General features: G+C 42.3%; 2 protein-coding genes across 5 annotated transcripts in view; both read right to left on the reverse strand.

The window, feature by feature from the left end:
- The window catches only part of MAST4 (microtubule associated serine/threonine kinase family member 4), a 329,916-nt gene that overhangs the window by 241,404 nt on the left and 68,323 nt on the right, over nt 1-20,189 (reverse strand). The gene's annotated exons all lie outside the window — the stretch shown is intronic.
- LOC144586384 (uncharacterized) lies at nt 517-2,213 on the reverse strand. Its single transcript, XM_078384539.1, has 2 exons — nt 868-2,213; nt 517-614 (listed from the first exon to the last, which is right to left on the reverse strand). The coding sequence occupies exon 1, from the start codon at nt 2,211-2,213 to the stop codon at nt 882-884; it is 1,332 nt and encodes a 443-aa protein (XP_078240665.1). The 3' UTR covers nt 517-614; nt 868-881.

The raw sequence follows: 20,189 nt of genomic DNA on the forward strand, positions 1-20,189 counted from the left end.
GTTATATATTTTGAAAATAAGTGGTTATTTAAGGTCATGTTATTCTTGTCTCTACAAATTCTAAAAAGTATACTAATCATCTCTAATATTCCATGAGTTATATAGGCAAATGTTTTCCATGCTCCTTTCTTCAATTATTTACATGCTATCTTTCTCCCCATATGACCCATAACTAATTAAAATAACACAATGAACACAATTAGAAACACACACTGAGTATAACATTAAAAAAGAAAGTAAACAAATAACAATATTAACAACTACCAGATCTTCTGGGATTCCCCCCTTTCAGTTCTACTGCTCTCACAGCCTCATTGAGGAGGGACACAAGAGGAGGAACACACAGTGTGGTGTAGGGGATAAAGTGATGGACTGGGACTCAAGAGACCTCTATCCAAATATCACTTTGGCAACAGGACCTCACTGGGTAGAGTCATAAGCAGCCCTTTGAATTGGACCCAGAAATGGACCAGCAGCTAGAGAAGCTGCTGAACTAGGGAAAGAGAGGTTACTTACCTGTAAATATGGTTCTCCAAGTGATACTCTGTGAATTCACACATTTGGGTCTTGTCCGCGCTTGCGTGGAACGTTCGGAATATTCTAGAGCTCTTTATCTGAAAGATCAAAAAGATACATTGCCCCCTTATGCGCATGAGCAACCTCCCTTTCCCTCCAGTTCCACATATCCGTCATCGCTAGTCTTGAGGCGTGCACCTAGTAGCAGTGACGGACAGTGGGGAGGATGGGAGGGTATGTGTGAATTCACAGAGTATCACTTGGAGAACCATATTTACAGGTAAGTAACCTCTCTTTCTCCCAAGTGAACTCTGTGAATCACACATTTGGGTGACTGACAAGCTAACTTACCGGAAGGTGGGCCGTCACTGGAGAACTGATGTGAGGACAGCCCTTCCGAAGGATGTTTCCTTTTTAGCCCGAAGGTCAAGTCGGTAATGGGTGACAAAAGTGGACACCTTGGACCAGGTAGCCGCCCTGCAGATATCAGGTATGTCGACGCCCCGGAGCAAAGCAGTAGACGTTGCCATTGACCTCGTTGAGTGTCCACGAATACCTTCAGGAACATCCTTCTTGGATAGCTGGTAAGCCAAAACTACAGTGGAAACTAACCACCTAGATAAGGCGGGAGATGAAGCAGCAGACCCCTTGCGTGATCCATAGTAACACAAAAAAAGTTTGTGGGAAGCCCTAAAGTCTTTAGTCCTTGAAACGTAATAGGACAAAGCCCTCTTGACGTCTAATGAATGCAGCATTCTCTCAATGTCCGAGGATGGATCAGAGAACAAGGTTGGCAATGATATGGGCTGATTTAGGTGAAATTCAGAAACCACCTTAGGAAGGAAGGAAACGTCTGGAAAGAGGACTACCTTATCCTTGTAGAATTGTAGATAAGGTGAGTCTGATCTTAAAGCTGCTAACTCAGAGGCTCTCCTGGCGGACGTAATAGCCACCAAAAACAGAGTCTTTAAGGAGAGAAACTTGAGATCACAGGATGACATGGGTTCGAAGGGGTGTTTCATTAACGCATTCAGAACAAGAGTCAGAGACCATTGAGGGATAGGAGCTCTTACAGGTGGGCGAGCGTTCATAAGTCCTTTTAAAAAAGTCTTAAAAGATGGGTGGGTAAACAAGCGTGCAGAATGTGAACCAAAAGGCTGATGAGCAATTATAGCAGCCGCATAAACTTTCAAAGTTGAAACAGACAAACCGAGGTCAAACAAATGCCTTAAATAGATCAACAAGGTTCTCAAAGAAACAGGAGATGTTTGAAGATCTTTAGAAGAAGCAAAACGGACAAAGTTGTCCCATTTGTATTTGTACAAGGATTTAGTGGAAGGTTTCCTGGACTTATCTAATATCTCTTTAATTTCTGGCAGATCCTCCAAGCGGTCAGGTGAAGGGATTCCACGTCCGGGTGAAGAATTGACCCTGAGTCCCTGGAGAGCAGGTCCGGCAACATCGGCAACCTGAAGACGTCTGTGGCCATCTCTTGGAGGACTGGAAACCACGGTTGGCGCGGCCAGAATGGAGCCACCAGGATAGCTGAGGCCTTGTGTTGTATCAACCTCACTATGGTTCTTTGAATCAGAGGAATCGGAGGGAACAGGTAAATGAGATGTCTCTTCCAAGGTACCATGAAGGCGTCTCCTAGGGAGGATGGACCCTTCCCTGCTCTGGAGGCATAAGCCTGACATTTCCTGTTCTTGTGAGAAGCGAACATGTCAATTTGAGGATAGCCCCACCTGTTGCATAACTGTTGAAACATGAGGCTGTTTAGTTCCCATTCGTGGGACTGACCTTTTTGACGGCTTAGAGTATCTGCGAGAGTGTTCTCGGTCGTAGCTATATGAATGGCCACTGGATACACATGATGGACACAACACCATTCCCAGAGCAGTACAGTTAGATAAAGCAAGGAAAGAGACCTTGTCCCTCCTTGTTTGTTGATATAAAACAGGGTCGTGGTGTTGTCTGTAACAACCTGCACACCACGACCCTGTATTAAGGGAAGAAAGGCCTTGAAGGCCTTTATCACTGCTATCAACTCTAGATGGTTTATGTGGAGGCCTCTTTGACGAGCAGACCACAAAGCATTCACAGTGTGGCCGTTGCAATGAGCCCCCCAACCCGTGGGGCTCGCATCTGTTGTAACTTGAACCGATAGGCGCAGCGGTCGAAAAAGTCAGCCCATTAGAAGATGTGGCCGAAAACCCCACCACAGCAGTTGCCTTGCTAATTCTGGGGTGACTCTTAACTGCTTCTTTGGATGATCGTACAACAGGTTGAAGTGATGAAGGAGCCAAGCCTGTAGTGACCTCATCCTCAGTCTGGCGTGAGGTAAGGCAGCAGTTGTTGATGCCATGAGGCCTAGCAGATGTTCGGCCTGATGTGCTGACACTAGAGCATAAGGTAGGAATCCTCGCAAGGCCTTTTGTAACTTTTGTATGCGGTCCGCAGGCAGAAAGAGCCTTGCCTTTTTTGAGTCCAGAGTGGCTCCTATGTACGACATCACTTGAGAAGGAGTTAGCGTTGACTTGTCCCAGTTTATGGTGAGACCTAAACTTTGTAAAGTGTGTATAGTGAAGTTTGTGTCCTGAACTGCCCTTCTTCTGGAAGGTGACACCACTAGCCAGTCGTCGATGTAAGGAAAAATCTTTACACCTTGTAGACGGAGAAAGGCAGCAACCGGAGCCATACATTTTGTAAAAGTGCGTGGCGCCGTTGCTAAACCGAAGGGTAAGGCCATATACTGTAGAGGGGTTTTGTTTGTGATAAACCTCAGGTATTTTCTGTGATTGTGATGAATCGTAACATGAAAATATGCGTCCTTTAGGTCTATGACTGTAAACCAATCTCCTTTCCTCAATAGGTGGACGATGGATTCCAGTGTGACCATCCGGAACCGACGAGGTCGTAGGTAAGTGTTTAATTTTCTTAAATCTAGAATTGGGCGAAGTCCTCCGTCCTTCTTGGGGACGGTGAAATACCTGGAATAGAACCCTCTTGGGATTTCGTGATGTGGGACCACCTGTACAGCTTTCTTTTGGATCAGAGCCTGAACCTCCTCCTCTAGGACAGGGTTGGAAGCTGTGACTTTGAGGTATCCTAGAGGAGGGAGTCTGATGAACTCTAGACGATATCCGAATTGTATGATGCTGAGGACCCAAGAGTCCTGAGTTATAAGTTGCCAATTTTGTAGAAACGGGGAGAGTCGGGTTTGATGGCATGAGCCGGTGACTGTCACGAAGTCAAAGAAACTGTCTGGACTTCTTAGAAGGGGGACGGAAAGACTGACGTTTAGTCTGCTGTTGTTGTCTATATGCAGGTGTGAAGGAAGACTGCTGAGTGGATCTAGCACCAGATGTTCTGAACTGGCGAAAAGATTGCGAGCCCTGCTGCTGATATTGCGACTGAGGATACTGCCGTTGCCATTGATGCTTTTGGAAACGTGGTTGCTGATGTATAGTGTATGATTTGGCAGTTTTCTTACTTTCATGTATGGATTTTAAGGATTCATCAGTCTTTTCGTTAAATAAACCCTTTGTGTCAAATGGCTGGTCTTCTATTTGTTTCCTTATGTCCTCAACAATACCTGAGGCTCTAAGCCAAGCATGTCTCCTCAGAGTAATAGCCGAATTAAGAGATTTAGCTGCCACATCAGTGGCGTGTCTGGCTGAAAGAGTCTGATGCTTTGAAAGAGTCATGGCCTCAGCATGTGCATTAAGACAATCTTGTCTTATATCAGGGGGAGCTGATTGTAGGGCTGGAAGCACCTTGTCCCATAAGTGTTTCTGATATGCACCCATCATGGCCTGATAGTTAAAGATCTTAAGCAAGAGAGACTGAAAGGAATAAAGCTTCCTTCCCAAAACGTCCAATTTCCTCCCTTCCTTATTAGGAGGGGTCACATGTGGCCTCCCCGAGGCTTTGGATGCATTGGCATGAACTATAACCGAGTTGGGGGCTGGATGTTTAGACAGAAAGTTCACCTCTTCCCCATGAACTCTGTACATGTTTTCCGTCCTGCGTGTGACAGCAACCGGGTTAGCAGGTTGGGAACAGGCATCCATAACCAAAGCATAAAGTTTAGCAATATAATTGACACTCAGAGGCTGAGCAGAATCCTTATCAATTTCACCAAAAATGGGATCATCAGTAGGAGCAGGTGGAATATTTGCCTGCATTGAAAGAGCCTTTGTCATTCTCTCAATCATTTGAGAATAAGATGAGAAATCCTCAGTAGGGGATGATGGGTGAGGATTCCCAGTGTCAGAATCAAACGAGTCAGCTTCTATAGGAGACTGTCCCTGCTGAGTCGCAAAATTCACTTCTTCTTCATTTGAGGAAAGTTCACCAACTTCCTCATCCTCTTCAGATGGCAGAGCATGAACAGAGACCTCAGCGAGAGAAAGCTGAGGACCAGTACCCTTTGCCTTCGACGTCGAAGGAGGAGGAACATTCTTAGTAATGTCAGCAACCTGAGTAGCACGGGTAGAATGAGATTTACGACGTCGTACAGGCGAAGGGGAGGACGACGTCGTGGATGAGGATGAGTAATGCCGCTTTCTATGCCTGCAGCAACTCGACGATGAAGAAGGAGAAGTGTCATCAGCGTCGTAATGACGACGTCGATGCTTGGCACGATCCCGTCGGGAGTGGGAGTGCTTAGTCTTCATATGCTTGTGCCTTTTACGACGTGAGTCCTCCTCCACGTCGGAACCACCATCTCGATCGGTGGATACAAGTTTCCTCTTTGAGGTCCGTTTACGAGGGACCTCTCCTTCTTGAGACAGAGGAGGAGACTTCGACGTCTCAATTGCCCGGCCGGCAGGAGCAAGGCCAATAGGGGCAGAATGAGGGCTGGATAATGCAGCCTCTTCAAGCCTGACTGGGCTCGGAGAATGCCCACGTCGACCGTCGTCTTCCACACGTTGGGAAGGAGGCAATGATGGAGCTGCCTCAGATAGGGAATCCCTATCCCTAGACGAGTCCTCCAATATAGGGAAAGGAAGAGAGGCAGAGACAGGCGGCAAAGCCACAGTATCCTTTGTTTTTGCCTTCTTAGAGTGAGCGGGCTTTTTGGGTTTAGAGACCTCCTTCCCTGCGGTCGATGTCGAAGCCTTTTTGGCGGGAAAGGCAGTTGCCTTCTTTGAAGTTTTAACAGATTTAGAAGTGCCCGCCAGAGAAAGTGAGCCTGTCGCCTCAGATCGAGGGGTGCTAGAAGGCTCAGAAACAGATTCCATAGCTGATGAATGAGTTGATGAGAGGGATCTTTCCAAAAGGTGAAGTTTCAGCCTTTGCTGGCGCGCTTTAAGAGCCGCCTTAGTGAATTCTTTACAAAAAGAACAAACGGCCGTATTATGCCCCTCTCCAAGACAAAAAAGGCACGAAGAATGTTTATCATAAAAGGGAATTTTCTTATTACATCCCTGGCATTGTTTAAAGGGACCGGACACTGGCATAAACACAATAATAGAGGGCTAAAAAGCCCAAGTTCCCAGGACTATTAAGGTTAAGTAGATAATGGGCCTCCCGCTGAGGCGATAATAGGCCTCCCCGCTGAGGCGGGAAGCCTCCAATTAAGGTCTTAAAGACCTACACCGTGCGAAAAAACCAAGCCAAAGTCCGAAAAGCAGAAGAATAGTCAACAGTCCGTGGTCGGGGGCAAGAGAAATTCGAGTAGAAATACCGTGTAGCAATAGCCAAGAGGAGCAAGCCGAAAACGTTCCGTGAGCGATGGCGGATGAAAAGGAACTGGAGGCAAAGGGAGGTTGCTCATGCGCATAAGGGGGCAATGTATCTTTTTGATCTTTCAGATAAAGAGCTTTAGAATATTCCGAACGTTCCACGCAAGCGCGGACAAGACCCAAATGTGTGATTCACAGAGTTCACTTGGGAGAATCATATGTTTTCTGTAACCAGAACCAGTCAGCAGTTTGGTTGCAACACTATAAACCAGGTAAAATATCCAAACACTCTTCAAAACCAGTCACACATAAGAGTACATTTGCAATAATCCAAGCAGGATGCAATGAAGGTATATGTCAGTGAAGCCAGACCAAACTAGGGAATAGATGCAGATGGCATACTAATTTTAACTGTCTAAATACACTGCTGGTCACTGCTGAAATCTCCATTCAGGCTCAGGGCTGAATACAGAAGTACACTCAAGCTGCAGACCTGCGTTTTCAATGAAAATGTAACCCCTTCCAGTACAAGTGAACTCCTTTTTTATTAATCAGGAGCACCTCTGTCTTATCTGGATTAAGTTTCAATTTGTTTGCCTTCACTCAGTCAGTTACTAACATGAGACTTTGGTCTAAGGCCCAGACAGAACACGTTCCTTGGAATCAGACAGGTATGAGAGATAGTTGTCATTAATATAGGAATATAACTCCAGAATTCCATACCACCTCTACCAGTAGTTTCATGAAGATGGTAAATAGTACAGAAGGCAGACCTGAACCCTAGAGGACCACAAAGGAAATGTGGCCATGGGGATGAACACATTTCCCCAGCAACAACTTAACCCTCCAAGAAGGATTGGAACAACCATGAAATGATGTGTCCACTAACAGTCCAAGTGGATACCATGGTTGATGGTAAACAAAATCTGCTGAAAGTTCCAGCAGAATCAAAGGAAAACTTCTGCTGTCCCGTTTCTGACATAAGTCAACTACCAAGGCAATGAAAGCTGTATCTCTCCCATAAGCAAGCCTGAAGTCAGACTGAAATGGATGTAGACAATCTGCTTCATCCAGGAGCTGGGAAGCCACATGTTCTAATACCATACTCAAAAATAAGGTATTGGAAACTAGTCAGTAATTACTCAGTACAGTGGGATTCAATGAGGACTTTTAAAACAGCAGTATTTTTTTCTGCTTCCCTCAGGCATACCGACACCCTATCTTGCTGCAAGGAGACATTCACCTTATCTATCCATTTGGTCAATCCTCCCATTTTATTTATAAGTCAGGAAGGGCAAGGGTTCAGCACATATGTGATGGCTCTCACATCTCCAAGAATCCTATCCATATCCTCAGACTGCAAAAACTAGAAATCAAGGTACATCCACATGACCTGGACCAACTACAGAACAGCTCTAAGTGGCTTTTCTGGAAAGTACCATGCAAAATCTTCAGAGAAGGCTTTCAAGTTGTCAGCTTCTTTTTCTCGTAGACATATGTGCAGCAGGCCCTTGACCTCATGAAACAGCTCCAATGGATGGTTCTGTGCAGACACAATGGTGGCAGAAAAGAATGATTTCTTTGCTGCTACTGCAGTAAGCTTTCCAATGGGTTCTAGCCCATGTGTAACTGAATCTGTTTCAAGTTTTCTGCCATTATTTTCCTAGTCTCCAACCCAACAATTTAATCACCCCCGCTCCCCAGAAAACAAAGGAGCTAGACTGGCTGCACTCCATGATTGGAAAAGCTTAAAAGAGATCTTGTCCGTGGTCATCTCCCAGTTCCAGAAACTGATCAGGATTCCAACAGGATCATCTGCCAAGGCAGCAGGAAACTTCCCAAGAGCCTTAACGTAGGCTGTTTCTTTTGGGATGTACAATGGAGAACTAAACACTCAACCTCTGGTTCCACAGCTTAATTCACCTAATTCACTGAGCTATACAGCCAGCTGATGAAATGATAATAACCCAGAAAAACGTCTTTAAAACCCAGAAAATTTTTCCTTAAAATTAACATTATAGCATGGTAGCATTATAACACTATATTATTTGTTTAAACTAAAATTTTAACCTTTTAAATTTTCATAACCAGAAAGACTTTTTTGCAATTAAACAAATAAATGACCAGGTAATACAAAATTGCACTACTTGTCGCGTAAGTGGACATGGACAGCAGGTGAAAAATCGAGAAAATGGTTTCAGTGGAGAGGTCCACCTTCCACAAAAATACAGCAGCCCACATGAAGATACAATGAAATATTGTACTGTACAGTATTCCAAATAGTGCAGAAAAATCAACTGCAATTTTACTTTTGGCTTACAACATACTGCAGTTACTATTAGCAAAAGAAGCCAATTGTCCTGGTACTGGATTATTACAGACTGTGGGACACATTCCTTTCTGATAGCGTCCGTCCACACCCAACACCTCAACAAAACCCTTCAGTGGTTTTTTGGTGAAATGAAAAGAACCCATTGGAATTGCCTGAAACAATGAGGCAACCCCTATCATCAGATAGTCAGGGTAACTGGTTGATCTTGGTAAAAGCATTCCTGTATCTTTAAGGAAGAATTTTCTTCTCCAGTCACCAGTAAACGAAGGAGTAAAATTACTATGTGGAGGAGGAGTTTGGCTAAGATGCTGATCCTCTGAGAATTAGCTGTCTCTACTATTCTACACTATTCCACACTCTTTTTGATGAAGATGGGAAAGACATAAATTATTAATATACCTTCATTTTAAAGAAAAAAGACTACAGATTTCTCATAGGCTCATTGTCCACTTCTAGGAATATGTTATTGTTTCAATAAGCAGGGAGTTTTTCCAGACAAAATGGACCAATATTAGATAACGTGTTTCCATTTCATCTACTCTGACAACACTGAAGAGAAATCTGGACTTCATTCTGACCTGTTTGTTGAAGTGACTTTAGGGTCATGTTGTCAGTGCACAAATGCTCAAGCGGCCTTGATGGCAGCCAAAACTGCAAATATGCTAATGTGCAACCTCAAGTCCACTGAAGTAGGAAGCGCTGATCCTCGACATCCATTCCAGGATCCACCAGAGAATCACTGGCAGCATATCCTTATACATCATCCAACCACTGGCTAAAGCTCTAGTCTCCTTAGCCAGCACATCATCTAAGCAGTTGGCTTCTCTGTGCATGGGCTTTCCACAGTCATGTATACAAAATGTTTCACCCACTGTGTATCTTCCTCAGCATGAGAAGCCTTGTATGAAATGAAGCTGGATCTACCAACCAAAGTGCTGGCTACAGGCCTATATCTCCAGCTAGAGTGTGACTCTGTGCTAGGCTCAAGACACTTCAGTGCTCAACTTATTTCTCTTTGGGCTATATGAGTACGTATTAAATCCCAATCAAAGTGACAACTATACTTTATTCGACAAGTCACCAAACATTAAATCCACTGTCAAAGCAGATACATAATTTCTCATATCCATTTGCACATGTACCAGAATGGGACAACAGGATGTGTCGGTAAAAACTCCAGAGTATTTCATAGGGCACTTCCCGTCTCCTTTTCAACATAAGGAAGGCAAAATGAAGGCAATTGTACCACTCTAGTACTGTACCTTGTCACCTCATATTATAGATTCTGCATGCTATCTGTTGTGCAAACCAAGTTTTTGTCTGTATTAGCCAAGTGAGGGAAAGACTCTGCCAATGTAGGGCTCACTAAGGACAACTCTGTAAGGGCTCCCCTAGTATCAGAAATTATATGTGTATGACTGGAAAAACTGGATCAGCCAAATATTCACCTTCTACAGACTTGCCAAAATATGTCTACAACAAGCCCTGGTGCTTGCGATTCCTTGGTGCTAGTAAATCTTTTTTTTTCAAAAGATCCATAGAGATTTGGGGAAGAACAGGAACATTTTGCAATAGAGGTGAATAGAGGTGACTTCTTACCAAAGGCCAAAGAAAAGATAATAATACAGGTTAGTAGTTCGCCATTAGCAAAGTCTACAATGAGGATTACGACAATCACATCAGCAAATCTAGTATGAAAAAGTATTGATTTCCTGTCAGAAAGCATCACTTAGAGAACACACACTCACACACACATATGCACATATATGCTTGAGGCAACATTTTCTGATACAAAATAAAAGGCTGTGGAAAGCATGCTTCTGAGCAGGTAGAGAGAGAGGAAGCAGTAGAATAAAATTACTGTCTACTTCATATTTTTGACCAGGTGCAGGAAATCAGGATTTTTAAAAAATATATCTAGAGGGAAACACAGGTGCAATAATTTACACAAAATAATTTACACAGCACAGCTACAGACAGGAACGAGACCCTGCTACAAATCTAAATTATAGCTGTGTCTCCACAGAACCATGACAGGGTCCAATAATATAACCACCATATTTACTTTTCATCTGTTAATGTGATCTGTTCTATCCCTTGCTAGCAATGCTCCTCCTGTTTGTCCTGTGTACACAGGACAAACAGGACGTTCTCTACACAATGGGATAAGTGGTCACTGATCTAACATCAGAAAAGGTAATATTCAAAATCCAGTTTTGGAACACTTCAACCTCCCAAGAAACTGCACTGATGATCTGAGAGTAACTGTTCTAGAAAAAGGGACTTCAAAGGGAAATTTAAGAGGGCAATAACAGGACTAGGTAACATTCAAAAAGTCCATTCAGTTGTCTGGCTGCATAGCTCAGTGACTTCGGTATCTAGCGGCAGAGCATGACGTTGGGAGTTCAATTTCCAACTGTGCCTCCTGCAAGTAGAAACAGCCTGTGTGGCTTTGGGCAAGCTGCACAGTCCCAGGGTGCAACAAGAAGGGGGGAATAGTAAACCACTTCTGAGCATACTCTACCCGGCATGTTGTTGTTGTTATCATCATCATCATCATAAAATGCTACAAGATATCTACTATTTTATCTCTGGAATCCTACTGCTGTTTAGGAAAGCCTCCCTTCTCAGACTTAAAAAAATCTGCAATTTCAATTGTTCAAAAAAAAAAATCAATGGAATGACAAATTTACAGATTATTACAACAACGTGTAATATTATTAGTAATTTTTCTATAGAGGCTTTTTTGCCAAAAAGCCACAAAGGCAATATAAAATGATTCTAGAACAGAAAAATCATGCCATTAAAAAGTGGAACAGTAAATAGAAAATGTTATTATAAAAAATAATACTCCCACTTACATTTACTTTGAAACATTTTCCTTTATTTTTCCTCAAAAACTGTTATCCTCAGAAATAGGATATTTCTGTTTGATATGAATACTTCCAAATTTAGTAGCATTTTATTGGACAACATGTTTTAGACTCTTCCTTTCTACTTTTCTATTAAGTTCGTCCTTTACAGTATTTTAGTACCTGCCAGGAATTCAAGTCCCAGTCTTTTATCTTATCTGACACACATGGCTTATCAGGAATCAGAAGTGCCATACAAAAAAACCCATCACTATTACTAAATGCTCCAGGGCTTCAGCCAGTTGTCCACAATGCCCCTGCTGCTTAAGATGGAAGACTCACTGCTAGCTAGGAAGATGGGCAGAATCCCATTGTCATAAGAGTTATCTCATCCTCAGTACACACTACCAGAAACCCAGCCCTCAAAAGATGTCATGGCTACTATGAACTGCTGCTTTCAAAGAAAAATGTTTTTTTGAAAAATTCAGAGACTCAAACATGTCTCACAATTAAAGCTATTATTGCCTTTAAGTGTATATAAATCGGCCATAATAAAATTATTAACTTATTTCCCCTACTACCTTTCTTCTGTAGATTCTAAAGGGTTTTAAATGAGCTTTATATTTAACATCAGTTACTAAACAAGATCAATATATGTACAAGTTGACTTACTCTGTAATTTAAAGTGTATTGTTTGGGTCAATAGAGCTTTAAAATATATACACTTACAGTTCCTATAATTGGAAAGTAGAGTGTACACATTTTTTTGAGAATTCTAATATTTCCTGAGCATTCTAATATTCTCCTATCAACTAAAGGGCTGAATTTCATCTTGGTCTAATTATTTATGACATATAGCCCATCACAATCTAATATAGGGTAAGAGTCTTGAGAATTTACATTTTAAGAAAAGAAACAGATGTTATATGCTTGGATAAGTTAAGAAAGACATTGTCATATATACATACAGTATGATATATATCTGACTGTCTCCATATACATATGATATCATCAATCAGACTAACATATATACTACTTTGGTTGCACACAGAGCACAAATAATTTCAAATTCATCTTACTAGAAAATACAAATTTATTTTCCCCTGTCATAATTGAACTGCTGGATAGCTCAGTTGTTTAGGTATCTGGCTGTGGAGCCAGAGGTTGAGAGTTCGATTCCCCACTGTGCCTCCTTGACAGGAGCTGGACTCAATGATCCATAGAGTCCCTTCCAGCTCTGCAGTTCTATGATGCTGATAATGAGACTTCTTGTAGTAGTATCATACAAAAAAAAAATACAAAAAAAAAAACACTAAACTATTTTACTTCACTAAACAGAATAGAATCTGATCACACATCCGGTATGCCTCTATGTTTATGAACGCATCACAGCATGACAGAAAATTTTAATTTAAGAAAATAGTTAATAAAGTGGTGCCCCGCATAGCGATGTTAATCCATTCCAGGATTAACGTCGCTATCCGGATTCGTCACTATGCGGGGGGGGGGACCTCATAGGAACGCATTAAACTCCGTTTAATGTGTTCCTATGAGGGAAAAACTCACCGGTAAGCGAAGATTCCCCCATCCGGCCAACATTTTCGCTGCCCGGTAAGCGAGGGCAGGGCGCGAAAATGCTGCAGGTGGCCATTTTGCTGATCCGGCAGGCATTTTGGAACCGCCAATAAGCTGTTTTCTAAACATCACAATGCGAAGATCGGTAAGCGAAACACCGATCATCGCAATGCAATGTTTAGCCTATCTAAACATCACAATCCGATCGCATTATCGATCGCAAAAAACGCGTCGCTATGCGGATTCGTCGTTAAACGGTGTGCTCGTTATGCGAGGCACCACTGTAATTGATTTCAGCCTTGTTGATTTATCAATTGATTTCATATGCCACATTTTTCCTGATAGGAACTCAAGGCAGTTCACAATATACTAAAACTGTACACTAAAAGGGTAAAGGTTCCCCTTGACAAATGCCCAGTCGTGTCTGACTCTAGGGGGTTTGCTTTTCTAGGGGAAATGGCTCATCCCCATTTCCAAGTTGTAGAGCCAGCGTTTGTCCGAAGACAGTTTCCGTGGTCACGTGGCCAACGTTAATAAACACAGAATGCTGTTACCTTCCCACCGTGGTGGTACCTATTTATGTACTCGCATTTTTACATGCTTTCAAACTGCTAGGTTGGCAGGAGCTGGGACAAGTGACAGGAGCTCACTCTGTCGCGTGGATTCGATCTTACGACAGCTGGTCTTCTGACTTTGCAGCACAGAGGCTTCTGCAGTTTAACCTGCAGTGCCACCACATCCCTCTACATGTCCCTGTACACTAGTCACCACTAAAAACACCATAAAAAGAACACTAAAACAATTAAATATATAACAATATTGAAACTACTAAGAACAAATTTAAAACATTTTTGGAATTTCTAAATTCTAAATTTTTCTCCATGCTTTTGGCACTGTGCTTGTGGTTATCCTACATTTATTATTGGTCTCTATTGGCTATCTGAATACATTCTCCCCCTAGGTTTCTTAAGTTAACGATTACATTTCCTGGAAAATTAAACTACTACAGTGAGAAAAAGTGTGGTCATGTATAGATCTTTCCCTTACCTCCTTAACATTCAAACTGCATCATGCATATGAGAACCACCCATGAGAGAAATATATTTTAAGAATACCAAGACAAAGACAGCAAGTTAGTCTTGAACTATATTGTACTTTCCAAACAATGAAAAATAGCTGGAGCAGACAGAAATATGAGGCATGTATGAGAGCTTCCACTTTCATTTCCCCAAATACATTGAAATAATGAATCTGAATTCTAACCATCAAGGATTTCTTAAGTTCTACTGTTATTCTGCACCTACAATATAAAGACACACATTAGATTATGTACCTTTCATTACCCTGTCAACTGTGCTGATTTACAAGTGTAAAATCTATTAATACTTCTGTGAAATTCTGGAGTAATAAGTATGACAATCAGCTAAAATGAACTGTACAGTACTTTTTTTCTATAGGGAACCTTATCTGTGCATTTTAGAGAGTTGCTGCATCTGTACAATCATTTGTATCCTGAACACTAAGAAGTTTGATGATAAAATTGGAAAGTAAAAAAAAAAGATAGAGCACCTATCTCTTTTTATCCTATAAAGTGTTCATTTCATACTTGTTTCTTGTGCCACCTAGTGGACATTACTTATACAGAATACTGGATTTATTTCCAATCCAACCTGTACTGCTCCATACAACAATTGCAGAACAACTGCAGTGTTTTTTTATCTGTTTAAAAACTGTAGACAGAAACGGTTGCCACTGTCTGTAGCGGGGGCAGCTTTATTTTTGAAAATCATAACTCAAAAACTCTTTGTCCAAACATCCCCACATTTGGCATATACCAAGCACACACTGTCTGCTACATCTGTGCCAAATTTGGCACTGATCTGAAGTCGGGTTTCTAAGTTTCATTTTTTTGTTTGGGGCACCTTTATTTTTTGAGTTGGCTTATGGACTGTTCAATTAGGTTGTTGCACAATGTCAATTGCTGCACACCTCTGCAGCAATAATATCTTAATGTACTAATATTTGTATATTTAATGTTATGCACAAGCCTTCAGTCCCTATAACATTTAAAATTAACTCTTTGTTTTCTTGTCATAAAGGGATGCTCTGTCATTTGCTAGGGTAACAAGTGGCAGTAGGAGGCTGCACACCTTCCTCCTGGAAAAACACAATGCCTGACCACAGCCATCAGGCAACAGAATAAGTAGCTGCAAGGAATCTGTATCTTATTTGTGGTAGAATGGGCGGGATATAAATAAATAAATAAATAAATAAATAAATAAATAAATAAATAAATAAATAAATAAATAAATAAATAAATGAATGAATGAATGAATGAATGAATGAATGAATGAATGAATAAATAAATAAATAAATAAATAAATAAATAAATAAATAATTTCTGTGCCACAAAGAATTTTGCTTCAACTGAAAATTGCTTATATGCTGCAGAAGTGAAGGGATGAGCTCTCTAGATTTTGATTACAGCCAAAATAAACAAGGGCCATGGGGAAGTTAGGGAAAGTTGCATTGCTGTATGATCCCTTCAGGTATTAAAAGCTGGGGTATAAATTTTGGAAATAAACAAAGAATCTCAAATAAAAGATTTTCCAGCAATTTCAGAAGAGACTTATGCTTTGAAAACTCTGAGGGCAATTCCACAGATTGATGGAAGCTAAGCTCACTTCTCTGCATTTCCTTTCTGTCTCAACCAGGCTCCAAGACTAAATAAATGAACGGTTGTTTTTAGTATGAGGACACTAATAAGACAGTACAGTACCTAAAGAATCTGTAGACTATGTGGCTCACAATTGGAAGAAGCGAGATGTTAAAAAGCTCAGAATGGACCAATTACGATAACTACTTTAACATTTCTGTGTTGAATGCATAGGCACTATCAAATCTAACATTTACTGTGCATTTATTAGGATGTTTTTCAACCTTTTTCATTACCTTCAGCAGAATTTAATGGTTACGATTTGGACTGACCACTGATTTCAACAGTATTGCTAAAATGCATATTCTACAACAGTATTTCTAATATCCCCAAATAATGTGTCTGATAGAACACTTCTTTATATATTACCTGGCCCAACAATTGAGGAGGGAGTGTTTTGGAACCCTAGTCAGTTTTTTGTATTCCAAACATCTGTCAGGGTCTTGATATTAAGGGTGACACATGAAATAGCAAGCTTTCCAATCACATTCAGGAAACCATTTGGGTCCATAAGGCAGCTGGAACAGACCATATTAATCAGGCTGCCACTCCGTAGGGGTTTACACTGGCTACAATTTAAAAGTAAGCACATGGACTTATTCTGACTAGCTGCATACATCTATTCTGAATGCAGACAAAGTAAACAGCATAAACTCAGTGCAGATAGAAAATTTCATCTAACTGATGGCAGTGGATAAGGTAATGCAATCATATTGGTTCTGAATATTTTGACGCCTGATACTACTGACCAGGGTATCCTGTTGGGCTATCTAACTGGAAGCACTGTATTCCATTTATTCCAATATTTTCTTCCAGGGTACAATCAACAGGTTGGAGTGAGGTGCTACAATATACTGAAGACATCCAACTCTACTGTTCCTTGCTATCCAACACCAAAGGAATCAGGACATTTCAACACCAAAAAAGCTTGATCGTGGATCTCTTTCTTTATTTGTATCAGGGCATGCAACATGTAGGAATATGGACATATGTGAAATTCAGGCAAAATTAAAAACAAATTAAGATGTTAAGATAATGAGATTATGTGTATAAAAGAAGCACCAGCAAATTTACAGTTTAATGCTTCTGGAACTGAAGGATTTGCCAGCTACATGCAGTTGCCCAGGGAATCTCAAGGTGCATGCTTTTCCACTCTAAGGGGAGGCTCCTTCTACGTTAATGGATGAGGGTGAATAAGTTGAACTTAAACACTGACAAGACAGCTCCAAATCAAGAATCTATGCAGTTTTGGAGGAGGAGGAGGAGGAGGAGGAGGAGGAGGAGGAGGAGAAGGAGAAGGAGAAGGAGAAGGAGAAGGAGAAGGAGAAGGAGAAGGAGAAGGAGAAGGAGAAGGAGAAGAAGAAGAAGAAGAAGAAGAAGAAGAAGAAGAAGAAGAAGAAGAAGAAGAAGAAGAAGAAGAAGAAGAAGAAGAAGAAGAATATGGCAAGCGGTCCCGTACATGGTGGTGGGGAACACAGTTATTGTATTTGAGTTTATGTTTTATGTATATGTTTCTGTTTTTGTTATAGTTATAGAAAATAAAAAAATTAAAAAAAAACACTGACAAGACATATGTTGTTGGTCAGAAGAAAGGGATTAAATTTGTTCTAATAGGCACTAAACTCCCCCAAAAGATTGGCAGTTGAGAGTATTCTTTGATTTTGCACTGTCTCTGGACTCTAAGGTGGCAGCAATGACGTATTTGCACAGATCCTCTTAGTGTGTCTTTGTACAGATAGCTGAGTGTGCCAGCTACAACTTTTCCTCTGTCCTCTTTGCTATTGATTTTAATAGCTTCAATGGCAGGGTTGGTTTTATTTGACTTTATGGTTAAATGCATTGTACTTCTCTTTACTGTTTTACAGAGATTGTTAAGTCTTCATAACCATTATTTTCTGGTGAAAAGGTAGGATATAAATATAAATATATATTGTCATAATGCTAATATAGTACAGGGGTCCGAAACAAGCAGCCCACGGGTCGTTTGCGGCCCGCTGGAGGATAGTTTGTGGCCCCGGCCTTGCCTGCCCACCCTACTGTCAAGAGTCAAAAAAAGCCTCGCCTCCCTCACCAGCTATCCCCCAAGACAGCACTTCTTGCACCCTCCATCTGGAGCTGCAGCCTGCCAGCCAGCCCGCCTGTCTGTCTGCCGGCTGGCAGGCTGCAGTTCTGGATGGAGGGTGCAAGAGGCGCTGTCTTAGGGGAGAGCCGCCAAGCAAGGCGTGCTGCCAGCCCTTTTCCCAGAGCACCCGAGCTGCCGCCAAGCAATGCCTGAGAGCAGAGCTTGCTCCTGGCCCATCCTCAAAGAGTGCCTCCAAGCTACCAACAGCAGCTGCCGCCATCGCCACCACCACCTCTTCCAGGGAAGCGGCTCTCTGGCTCTCTTTTTCTCTTGGCACCCCCAGCACCACCCCCGCCAGCAGCCACCTCAGCACCCAACAGTGCTTCCTCCTCCTCCTCCTCGTCCTGCTTCAGCCACCTTGGCTCTGGAGGCTGCCTGGGCTCGCTTCGCAAAGTTTGCTCCTCTGTCATGGTGGGGGTAGCTGCTGCTGAGTGCGCCTTTTGGGGGGGCTCAGAGGAAGGTTGCCGGACCTCCTTGTGTATGTGTGTTTGTGTGCGTGCGCACGCACCTGTGGGGGGCCGTTCAGTTTAATTTCACGGGTACCAGTGTGGGCTTTTCTCCCTTGGCAAGGTGACTTCTATGAAGGTTTTTTTTAATTTTATGTTGTGGCCTCCTCCACCCCCACCCCACCCCCCGCCTAGGCAGTCGCCAGCGCTCTCTCCCTTCTCCGCTTCTTCGTCCTGCTGCTGCTGCTGGTGATAGTGAAGAAGGAGCAGAGGGGGTCGTGGCCGGTGACGAGGACTCGCACGCTCCTCCTCCTCCTTGGAGCCCTGGCCAGGCTAAGGAAACTCTGGGGCAGCTTTCTTGGGCTCTTGTGCCACTTGGCGGAAAATCTGATGCGGCCCAGCCTCACCCAGTTTCTGCACCCAGCAGCCCCCAGGTAAATTGAGTTTGAGACCCCTGATATAGAAGTAATGATTAGAGATGGGGGTATTTGTATTCATATACGAATACAAATATCCCCACGCAACTGGAGTTAACAAGGGTCCAGTCACTGGGGCCAGACCATCCACTCACATGTCCAACAGGAGGAGGAGGAGGAGGAGGAGGAGGAGGAGGAGGAGGAGGAGGAGAAAGTGATGGTGGTCAGATATCACTTGGTCAAGTATTTGACAGATCATAATATGACTAGATCTGTATCTGTATCATTACTTCCACCCCAAACATGCAAGAAAGAATGTTGTATATAGCTGGCTCTTAGAATCAAACACATTTGTAACCCTGAAGAAAATTATTTTAAAAATACATGAACTTAAGAAAAATCTGCTGAACAGACAATATCCTAGCAAACAGAAGTAATACATTCCAGGACCTACATGTGTTGTTTTGTTTAATATAGTAGATCCTATCAGTCACAGTACTAGTGGTAGTCTCTCTGAGAAAGACACAGAGCAGTTGGGATCACATATATAGGTCCTGTAATGTAATGCTACCGTTTGCCAGTCACTTTAATGTGTATATTGATATATGCAGATATATAGATACGTATGATGTGATGTACAGAAGTGAGAGCTGGACCATAAAGAAAGCTGACCGCCGAAGAATTGATGTTTTTGAATTGTGGCGCTGGAGGAGACTCTTGAGAGTCCCCTGGACTGCAAGGAGAACAAACTTATCTATTCTGAAGGAAACCAACCCTGAGTGCTCACTGGAAGGACAGATCCTGAAGCTGAGGCTCCAATACTTTGGCCATCTCATGAGAAGAGAAGACTCCCTGGGAAAGACCCTTATGTTGGGAAAGTGTGAAGGCAAGAGGAGAAGGGGACAACAGAGGACTAGATGGTTGGACAGTGTCACTGAAGATACAGTGGGGTCTTGACTTAAGAACGGCTTGACTTAAGAACATTTTGACTTAAGAACCACTCTCATAGGAAAATATTGACTTGACTTAAGTACTTAGATTTGAGTTAAGAACTGAAAAAAACCACGTGGGAGGCAGGGAAAGTGCAAAATTTGAACTTTCGGTTAACTGTTGGCCAGTGAAAAGGGTGCCTGTCTGCTTCCTCACTCCTCCCAGCGTTTAGAGAGTGGATTGGGAGACAGTCTTCAGACTGCCTGGTACTGCCTGGACTGTATTTTCCCTGCCTTCCCTGAACCTTTCTTGACCTAAGAAAAAAAGAAACAAAATATCCCCCTCTAGTGGTCGAAGGCGGAATAGCAGCTTCCCATTAGTTTCTATGGACGGAAAAGAGCAGATACGGATCAAATGGTTTTCAATGCATTCCTATGGGAAATGCAGATTTGACCTGAGAACTTTTTGACTTGAGAACCGCCTTCCAATACGGATTAAGTTCTCAAGTCAAGACCCCACTGTACCAACATGAATTTGACCAAACTTCGGGAGGCAGTGGAAGACAGGAGGGCCTGGTGTGCTCCTTGGAAAAGA

Source organism: Pogona vitticeps, chromosome 2, assembly GCF_051106095.1.
Source record: "Pogona vitticeps strain Pit_001003342236 chromosome 2, PviZW2.1, whole genome shotgun sequence".
Classification (NCBI taxonomy): Eukaryota; Metazoa; Chordata; class Lepidosauria; order Squamata; family Agamidae; genus Pogona; species Pogona vitticeps.

Bases quoted from the DNA above. Each gene is read 5' to 3' on its own strand.
- LOC144586384 (XM_078384539.1), bottom strand. From the start codon at position 2,213: ATGTCAGGCTTATGCCTCCAGAGCAGGGAAGGGTCCATCCTCCCTAGG.